This window comes from Uranotaenia lowii, chromosome 2 (genome assembly GCF_029784155.1).
Source record: "Uranotaenia lowii strain MFRU-FL chromosome 2, ASM2978415v1, whole genome shotgun sequence".
In the NCBI taxonomy this organism is placed as follows: domain Eukaryota; kingdom Metazoa; phylum Arthropoda; class Insecta; order Diptera; family Culicidae; genus Uranotaenia; species Uranotaenia lowii.
In genome coordinates this window covers 56,582,846-56,593,546 of record NC_073692.1, presented here as the reverse complement: position 1 = coordinate 56,593,546, position 10,701 = coordinate 56,582,846, and the positions used below count along the sequence as shown (strand labels likewise).

Sequence of the window (10,701 nt, the reverse complement as noted above, 5' to 3'; positions counted from 1 at the left end):
GTAAACTATCTGGCTGTTGACGAAAAACTCTACATTAAAACAATCTTTACATTCGAAATAACCAGTTAGGAAAAGAAACGATGATTAAAAATGGTGAAAAAAGATTTTACTTACAAAAATCTAAAATATTGTCTCCAAACCCTACCTGGGGTAAGCGGGCTTTATACATATTTGATTTTTACAGATTTTTTCAATTTTTTCTCTTTCATCTAAAATAACTTAACTTAATTCAGCATTCGGATCATGAAAAGTTGAGAAAAGAACTTGTTTGTTCTGGAATAAGTATATATTTTCTATAAAATCGGATCTCGTATATTGCAACATAAATTAAACATAATAATCATTGAAAGATGCTTTAAAATAGTACCATGAACTTTTTCAAAATTTTGGACGGTTCAACCAATAAAGTAACGTATTCAGTCAAGAAAACAGAAATTTGTTGAAAATTTCCTGAGAAACCAAAGGGGAAGTCTACCGTCCTCACTTACCCCATAAGGTGGGGTAAGTGAAGACACCAGCAGTCCATAACAATTTTCGTGATAACTATTTTCGCTTTACGTCTATCAAGCTTATCTCTTCAGCTTTTGTAAACAACATGTTCTGCATCACATTGAACGTAATTTTATCAAAATTGATCCACGGCTGATTTAATAATGATTTTTAAAGTTGAACTATACGAAAATCCGTCCCCTTCCCCCCTCCCCCCTCGTTTATCTTACAAAAATCTATTTTTCTTCATATTTCCTCAGGATTGAACTTCTCAAGTTGTTTTCTTTGTGTTCATTTCAAAATAACCCAAAATTTTTCGAAAAGTTTTGAGGTTCAGTGCGTTGAGAGGATTCATGTCCTCGTTGAGTCCTATTAGTTGAATATGGAGGTGTTCTGTTCATCGAAGTGCTGCTGCTCTGATCACCTCACGATTGTTTGTCAGGATGCCAACTTCCTTATTATGGCACATTTCAGCTTGCGACTCAAAGCCTTTGCGGGATGCGTTGAGTTTCTTCTTACCCTCATTTAAAAGAATTTAGGCACTGTTACTCAATTGACTTAATAAAACGAAGTTTCACTCTCAAGATTTTTCTAGACAGTTTTGTCTAATCATAGGATTGAGACCGTTGAGCAGACTTATATTTGTTTTTGGAAATAGCAATGCAGATCACTTGTTCCGGTTCCAAGGGCCATGTATCACCTATTATGACCAACGGAAATTCTAGAAAGTGTCATCAAGCGCCAGCAGGATTAATGCTATCGATAGCGGCTGATGTGAAACTTTCGATATTTCAATTAACAGGACCCAATAATGGCACTTGGGCTCTTAGTCAATCAGGATCACACCGATAAAGCCTCTCAATTGAAGCCTGCCCTAAAATAATCAATCAAATTACACACTATCATTTAACCAATTTGCTGCTCACAAACCTTGCACAAGTTCATTATTTTGGAACCGGTCAAGTTTCCTTCCTCGTGACGTCCTGTCACGGATTATCTGCACAATAAAGGCCGCCATTATCCAGTATAGCAGGGAAACGGATATTTTACCCAGACAAGGTCACCCCATAAATTACTTCATCCGGTTTGCTTCGCTCATTGCTTTCAGGGGACTTGCAGTGTGTGACATTACCGTGTGACTACCGAATACTCAGGCTAGGGCCTAGGCAGGTTGAGGCCCAATGCGAGACACTTTCCGGGGCGAAAACTTTCCATTCACTGCCTGCCACATAATCGAGTCTTTTAGCGGGGCCGCATAAATTATTCGGACTTTTCACTCCGAATTTTATTTATTTATCCTTTAAAACCATTCAGCATACATTTATTTCGGTACAAACACACTTTCCAATCCACTGCCATTTGTATCCAAACTCACTGGGTTAGTGCTGATGCTGCTTTTGCCTCTGATGCTGCCGATGATGTTGTGTGTTTGTGTCCGTGTATGCACATATTTGCTGTCAGTGTGTTTGTGTGCACGGATGGCAATTTATGGCGTGGAAATGCACAAAATTGAAAAGCAATTTTCGGCTGCGCGGTTCCCGCTGCTTCATGAAGCTGGATGCAGCGTAGGCAAAAAAAAATATTTTCATATGCAAACGAAGGGTATTTTATTTTAATTTTTTGCACCAATTGATTGAAATTTAGTGAATCCTTTCTTTTTTGTAAATGTGTGCTTTTTAGTGAATCGGAAAATTAAGGCACTTTGGAATGCAAATCTGAAAATGTTGTTCACATTTTTTGTAACAACAATTGAAAGGGGAAATGTCCATACAGGTTGTTCATCGTTTTAAGCAGTTAAGTAAACACATATTGCAATTTAAAATGACTCTTCAAAAACTTTTCAGTAAAAATATTGACTCCTGATTTAAGTAATACTAAAAGATTAATCAACACTATTATGATATTTTAATTAAAAAAAAAAGTGATCAAGTGAAGAAAATGAGTACAAAATAAAAAGATGTCCTTCAGTTTTATCAATTCGATTCGCAGAAAATCTGCTCTAAAATTTTGATTAAATAAAGTTTTTTTTTGCATTGGAAAAAAAATGTTAAAAATGACAAAAATCACAAAAATCACAAAAATGACAAAAATGACAAAAATGACAAAAATGACAAAAATGACAAAAATGACAAAAATGACAAAAATGACAAAAATGACAAAAATGACAAAAATGACAAAAATGACAAAAATGACAAAAATGACAAAAATGACAAAAATGACAAAAATGACAAAAATGACAAAAATGACAAAAATGACAAAAATGACAAAAATGACAAAAATGACAAAAATGACAAAAATGACAAAAATGACAAAAATGACAAAAATGACAAAAATGACAAAAATGACAAAAATGATAAAAATGACAAAAATGACAAAAATGACAAAAATGACAAAAATGACAAAAATGACAAAAATGACAAAAATGACAAAAATGACAAAAATGACAAAAATGACAAAAATGACAAAAATGACAAAAATGACAAAAATGACAAAAATGACAAAAATGACAAAAATGACAAAAATGACAAAAATGACAAAAATGACAAAAATGACAAAAATGACAAAAATGACAAAAATGACAAAAATGACAAAAATGACAAAAATGACAAAAATGACAAAAATGACAAAACTGACAAAAATGACAAAAATGACAAAAATGACAAAAATGACAAAAATGACTGTTGCGGCGAGGGAGCGTAAAATAAGGCGACCGTTTCGATAGCGAATCCAATTTTATTGAATTGAGCTTCAAAACTGTAAAAGGACAATTATTAGCTTTTGTTTAATAATTAGTTATCTATAATCTTACTTATCAGTTTCCTTTTACGTTCGAACGCTCTTCCTGCTTTAAGTTTGACCTTGTTTTCTGCTAGCTACGAGCTATTGTGACCTAAGTAATTAATTTCGTTTAACCATTGTTTAAATTATTAACTGTTTTAATATTAACCTTTTCTTTCTTTCCAGGTTTCAACTTCCGGTGTTTTCTAACCTTACTTTTCTTTTCAGGTGTTACGAGGATTTCTCCAGGCGGCCTATCCAAATAAATATTTTAATAAATTTACCTTTCTTTTAGGTTCTAGACAACTTACTTCAGCTTAACGCACTTATTTAAATAACTTTCGAGAAAACCGAATACAATAATTTAAGTCTAACTCACAGTCGGATTGAAATGCAATTTTTTAACGCGTGGGTTTTTAATGCTTCTTCCTACGAACAGGGTTGGCCAAAGTCGGGTACCTTTAGATATTCTGACACATGTCATCAGTTTCTGACCGGGGTGCCAGCTTGCTAGAAATAACAACCTCCCCCTGGTGTAGTCTGGATTCATCCGGAGCTTCACGTTTCACCACATCAAGCAGGGCCATCCGGGATACAGGACGTATGAACTTATTTTTTCCGATTTGGACCACAGCTCTCCTCGACCGTCCGTCGGGATGCCGCAGTACTTCAATGATCCGACCTCGCTCCCAGTTTCCGATCTTTGCTGCGTCGGCAACCATTACTAAGTCTCCTTCTTCGAGAGGCTTGGCCTCATCGAACCACTTCGATTGTCGCCTTATAATTGGTAGATACTCAACCAACCACCGTTGCCAAAACACGTTGAGTTTAGCTTGAATTACAAGCCACGAATTCCCAAGCAGTTTACGATATGATTCTTGTTTTTCGGTAGACCAATTGTGAACACTTTCTCTAGGTGATTTGGTCCCATTGGAATTCAGAAGAAGAAAGTGGTTTGGCGTCAGCGCCTCGGATTCTTCAGATTCAAGAGGTAAATAGGTCAGAGGCCTTTTGTTTATCATACTTTCTGACTCCACGACCAACGTCTGTAACCCCTCGTCATCAAGTTTCCCCTCGACATAAGCATCTGCCATAGCAGCTTTTACGGATTGTACCAAGCGCTCCCAGGCGCCACCCATATGCGGTGCTCCTGGTGGATTAAAGTTCCATTTTGTGTTCGCATTGGTGAATGTAGCTGACAGTCCCTGGCTTATTTGCCCACGTAAAACACGATCAGCTCCTTGGAAATTAGTTCCATTATCGGTAAAGAATTCCACCGGAGATCCACGTCGACCCACGAAGCGTCGAACGCATGAGATGCAGGATTCTGTAGATAGTGTGTAGGCGACTTCGAGGTGAACTGCGCGAACGGTCAAGCACGTAAATAAAGCAATCCACCTTTTGACTCTGGCTCTTCCGAGTTTCACCAAAAGCGGTCCAAAATAGTCTAACCCCGTGTATGTGAAAGCTCGCTCGTGGTGTGCAAGACGTGCTGGGGGTAACGGTGCCATCACTGGGATTCTCGGACGCGCCAAGCGGATTCTACAAATCTGGCAGTTTCTAGCGGCCTTCTTTACCAAGGCACGTAGTGTTGGAATACTGTAAAGTTGGCGTAATTCGTTAACTACAGTTTCATTGTTTCTGTGTCTATAAAGTTTATGACAGTCTAGAATTATCAAATCAGTAACAGGATGGTTTTTTGGAAGGATAATTGGGTGTCGGGTGTCGTACGGAACATTTCTAACTGCGTCGATGCGACCTCGTTCTCTTAACAATCCTCTTTCATCTAGGAATGGCATCAGTTTGTAAATGGAACTGCGTTTCTCAATAGCTCTTTGACCATGTTTGTTGTTTTCCTTATTTTCAAGCGCGATTATTTCGTCCGGGAACGAATCCTTTTGAACAATTTTAAAAATAGCTTCTGCAGCCAGTTGTAGTTCTTGTTGTTGTAACGGTCCAGTGAGGTTCGATCCTTTGAAAAAGTTTTGCAGGTATCTCCGTACATATGCAGTTACCCTATTTAGGCGACCCCATGAAGCGAAGCGGTTGAAGCCTAAAACGGGTTCTACAACACGGTGGTGAAGACTGGAATTTCGGATTTCTTCTGACGTAGAAGTGACGGATTCGGTCGGTTGCGGCCATTGTGATTCAGGATACAAAAGGAATTCTGGGCCGTTAAACCATATGCTCTCTGGATTGAAGTATGGGCCACTTCCCCATTTCGTAGCTTCGTCTGCTGGATTGGATTTTGATGGGACCCAGCGCCAGTCGCTGGCCGTAGTATGTTCTAGGATCTCACTCACTCTAAATGCAACAAACTGTCGGTAGTTTCGGGGATCTGCTTTGATCCAAGCCAGCGCTGTTCTGGAGTCTGTCCAAAAAACCGTCTTCACAATTGGAACGTCGTGATTTTCTCGTACAAATTTCGCCCAACGAACTCCCAAAACGCATCCTTGCAGTTCCAGTCTAGGAATAGACCAGGGTTTCAATGGAGCCACCTTGGATTTCGCCGCAACAAGGCAACATTTTGAAGGTCCTTCTTCGCCTTTTGTGCTCAAATATACCGCACATGAATAGGCTATTTCACTAGCGTCAACGAATACGTGCATCTGCGTGTTGGTATAGGTCTCTCGTGACGCCAGGTGAAAATAGCATCGGGGAATCCTAATCTTTGATATAAACTCCAACATCTTGATCCACTTTTGCCATCTTTTATGAACGTCTTCGCCTATTTGCTCGTCCCAACCTGTACCTTCTCGCCATAACTCTTGTATGAGTACTTTGCCGTGGATAATGAATGGGGACAATAAACCCATGGGATCAAATAAAGTCATTACACAACGGAGAACTTGTCTTTTTGTTGGTCGTGTAGCCGTAATGATTAGTTTCTGCATCTCGTCGCTCATTTGAGTCGAAAAACACAGCAGGTCATCCGAAGGATTCCACAACATGCCAAGTACTCGCTCCGTTTGCCCTGCTTCCGATAGGTCAAGACGTTTTGCTGATTCCGTCTCCTCTTCTCCTAAGCCACGTAACACTGCCACTCCATTCGATCGCCAGTTGTGTAACTTGAAACCTCCATTACAATGAACTGTTCGGACATCTCGCGCAACTCGCAATGCCTCCTCTTCCGATTCAAAACTGGCCAAATAATCGTCTACGTAATGGTCACGAATAATCGCTTGAGCCGGTTCTGGGTATAACTGAGCATGTATTTCCGCATTTCTGTTTTTGACAAACTGCGCTGAGGCAGGTGAGCAGGTGCTACCAAACGTAGCAACGTCCATCAAGTATATACTGGGCTTGTCTGAAGGATTTGCGCGCCACAAAAATCTCTGCGAATGTTTGTCTTCCTGTCTGATGCGAATTTGGTGGAACATCTCCTGAATGTCGGACGTAACTGCCACCATATATTGACGAAAACGAAATAAGACGCCGGGCAGGGATACCAGCTGATCGGGACCCTTTAGAAGAACGCTATTCAACGAGATACCATCTGTTTTTGCGGCGGCATCCCATATCATCCGGATCTTTCCGGGTTTCTTAGGGTTAATCACTACCCCGATTGGTAGATACCACGTCTTCCTGGGGTCAGCTGCTTCGAGTTCAGTCTTTGTAGCAATGTGTGCGTAGCCTTTGCGTTCGTATTCTCGAATTTGTTGATGTAGATTTCCTCTAAGTCCAGGATCGCGTTGCATACGCCTCTCGAGGCAAGCTAATCTGTTTTCGGCCATTGGGTAGCTATTAGGAAACTCCACGTAATCATCTTTAAACAGCAGGCCTGTTTCAAAGTAGTTACCAATTCGCTTAGTTGTAGATTCAAGTAAGGTTAGGGCCCGTTGCTCGTCCGCTGATATGGGAACGGGTACGGTTGACGTTCCAGACGCTTCCAACGTAAAAAACCTTTGGACTGTTTCTCCCAGATCCGTTTCACAAGTACATTTATTAATATGATAGCTGTGCGCTTCTTCATTGGGGCTCAGACGGGGCCCATAGACACACCAACCTAATCTGGTCTTTACCGCCACTGGCCCGTTGCTGTCGCCCTCCTTTACCTTGAGCGGAAGTGCCAATCTTAAATTGTCAATACCAATAAGAATCCGCGGCTCGGCATTGGTATAGCTAGAAATCGGAACGCCTTTCAGGTAGGTATACTTTTCAGACACATCTTTCAACTGGAAGGATTGGCAAGGAAGGTTCAAACAGTTTACAGTGCGAGCGTTCTCTAATGGATATCGCCTGTCTTGATTTGCTCCCGATATGTGCAGGGAAATTCGCTGAGAGTTTGCCTCAACGCGGGGGGTATTGCCCGTCCATTTAAGGCAGAGAGGTTGGAAGTCGCCCTTGACTCCTAATTCGTTCGCGAGTTCTTCTTCCACTAATGTGAGATCAGATCCTTCGTCCAGGAAAGCGAAAGTTTCAATGCAGCCGAGATTTCCAAACAATTTAACGGGTATGATTCTAAACAATGATGACATGGTAAAATCTCGATGAAAGTGATTTTCGGCAACATCAACTTGAGTAGACTGACACTTCGTAGGGTGAAGTAAACGATGGTGGCGGTATTGGCAATTCTCGATATCACAGCTTTGGCGTAATCGACACGATCGACGTCCGTGATTGTACAAACAATTTTGACACAGTTCTTTGTCTCTTATACTACGCCATCTATCGTCGACACTCAACGCTTTGAAAGCTCTACATTCGACAATCCTATGTCCAAGCTGATCGCAGTGTCCACAAACATATTGTCTGATCGATTCCTTCGGTGCCTTCGATGCTTGCGCATCAAACCTTTCTTCGGCGTGTGCGTTGATAAAGGCTTTAGATTTTGCCCGCTCTCGTCCGTTAGCACGCGTCGATGAATCCGGTTCCAAATCTACGATGCTTGATGCATCCTCTACGATTATGTCCATGAATTCGTTAAAAGTTTGAAGATTCACGTTGCTGAGTCCCCGTCTATATCTAGCCCACATCATCTGGTAGTTATCAGGAAGTTTCAAAACTAATTGTTGCAGTAAAGATGGGTTGAAGAGATGAGTGTGCTCATTCGCTGCCTCGATGTGGGCGCACAGTGTAAGCACTGCGTCCCCGAACTTAATTATGCCTTCCAATCGCTCATTCTTTAATGCTGGGATTTCACGTACCTTCTTCAATAGCCCGTTGATAAGTAGTTCCGGGCGTCCATACCGTCTTCGTAACCTTTCTATAACCTGCGGTACTCCTGCTGGTAGTATCAGCTGACTGCGTACTGACTCGAGCGCTGCACCCGATAAACACCGCTGTAGCCGCAACATATTTTCTGCGTTGGAGAAACCGCAAGCATCCGTCGTGAATTCGTAGTTGGAGATGAAGATGGGCCATTCTGTTGGATCACCGGAAAAGCGGGGAAGGTCTCTTCCCAGGGACTGTCGCGCTACTATTTGTTGTTGTGTTGGTTGTTGGAGAACTTGGGAGGGATTCACTGAGTGATTTGATTGACGAGGGTTATGAGATTGTTCTTGGGGATCATACAAACGCGCGGTGGAAAATCGCGGCTGTTGTACATAATCGAGATTGACTTGGTTTGAAAGAGAAGTCAAATTATTCATATAGGTCGTGTGTGCGTTCATGTCTTGCAACTGATCACGGTAATGAGGAATATTCTCCGAGCGCGCGTAATTTCGCAGCTGCTTTCGGGATGAAATGGTCGTGGAGTGGTTTGTTAATTCTGAGGGCTCCTTAGTTGTTGTATTACTCACCAGTGGTAATACATTCTGGCTTACCGACTGCTTAACTGGCCCAGAATAATCCTCGCGTTCGTGTGGTGTGTTGCTTGGCTCAGGAAAACGATATTCTTCCGATACTGTGGGTAGAATCCGAGACGTCTTCGGGATCGTACCAGTTTGCTTTCGTGCATCCGACTGTTCATCACCTACAACCGGATTGGTTACGGATAGCAGTTGACGGCAATGGTCGAGTTGGCGTTGGAGCTCGAGTAGCTGGCCCGGAGATAATTTGTCGCTAGCCTCACATCTCTCCACACTGGCCTTCAAAGCATGTAAAGCTACGTGGTGGTTGTTTACGCTACGTGATGTAGGTGGTTGTTGGCTCCAAACCGCTGCGGGCGCCGTGAGTTGAGGTGATTTTGAGAGGTCTACGAAGGATGTGGCCATTTCCGGTTGTGATGAAGTTCGATGATTCGTTGCTTGATCAATAATACCTGCATACGGCGAAATCGCAGGGTGTACCGTAGCTGGTTCGATGTATGTTTCTTTTGGATCGATGCTGGGAAATTCTATTCCAGGAATGGTAGTACCGGTTCGATTAGGCATTCCCCGAGGTAAAATGTGACTCGACGTGTTTCCTGCAGCGACGCTCAGCAACAGCTTTTGTTGTTCCCCCAAGTGTCGACGTTGTAGTTCCAAATCCGCCCTTTCTCGTTCGAGTTGCTGTTTATCCATCATTTGACTTAGGCTCACGGAAAGAATCGAACTGGTGTGACTATGGACCGAGGCGGCATCATCATCCTTATCATCCATACATTTGCTACATATCCACGGTAAACTGGTCACGGTCGAATCCACTCCAGCGCATGTATAATGATGCCAAGCATCACAGGCATCACATTGAACCATGTCCTCTTCAGAATCCGGTCTAGTACACGTGGCACAGTTAGATTCTTCCTCCTCTTCGAAATGTGAAGGAGTTTTTTCATTCCTGCCGGACATCATGATAATTTTGAAGTTTGTTGCGGCGAGGGAGCGTAAAATAAGGCGACCGTTTCGATAGCGAATCCAATTTTATTGAATTGAGCTTCAAAACTGTGAAAGGACAATTATTAGCTTTTGTTTAATGATTAGTTATCTATAATCTTACTTATCAGTTTCCTTTTACGTTCGAACGCTCTTCCTGCTTTAAGTTTGACCTTGTTTTCTGCTAGCTACGAGCTATTGTGACCTAAGTAATTAATTTCGTTTAACCATTGTTTAAATTATTAACTGTTTTAATATTAACCTTTTCTTTCTTTCCAGGTTTCAACTTCCGGTGTTTTCTAACCTTACTTTTCTTTTCAGGTGTTACGAGGATTTCTCCAGGCGGCCTATCCAAATAAATATTTTAATAAATTTACCTTTCTTTTAGGTTCTAGACAACTTACTTCAGCTTAACGCACTTATTTCAATAACTTTCGAGAAAACCGAATACAATAATTTAAGTCTAACTCACAGTCGGATTGAAATGCAATTTTTTAACGCGTGGGTTTTTAATGCTTCTTCCTACGAACAGGGTTGGCCAAAGTCGGGTACCTTTAGATATTCTGACACATGTCATCAGTTTCTGACCGGGGTGCCAGCTTGCTAGAAATAACAATGACAAAAATGACAAAAATGACAAAAATGACAAAAATGACAAAAATGACGAAAATGACAAAAATGACAAAAATGACAAAAATGA

General features: G+C 41.3%; 1 protein-coding gene across 1 annotated transcript; it reads right to left on the bottom strand.

Moving 5' to 3' along the window:
- Positions 1-3,728: 3,728 nt before the first annotated feature.
- LOC129741415 (uncharacterized) lies at positions 3,729-9,977 on the bottom strand. Its single transcript, XM_055733138.1, has one exon. It carries the CDS (start codon positions 9,975-9,977, stop codon positions 3,729-3,731), a length of 6,249 nt encoding a protein of 2,082 aa, XP_055589113.1.
- Positions 9,978-10,701: the final 724 nt, after the last annotated feature.

Bases quoted from the DNA above. Each gene is read 5' to 3' on its own strand.
- LOC129741415 (XM_055733138.1), bottom strand. From the start codon at position 9,977: ATGTCCGGCAGGAATGAAAAAACTCCTTCACATTTCGAAGAGGAGGAA.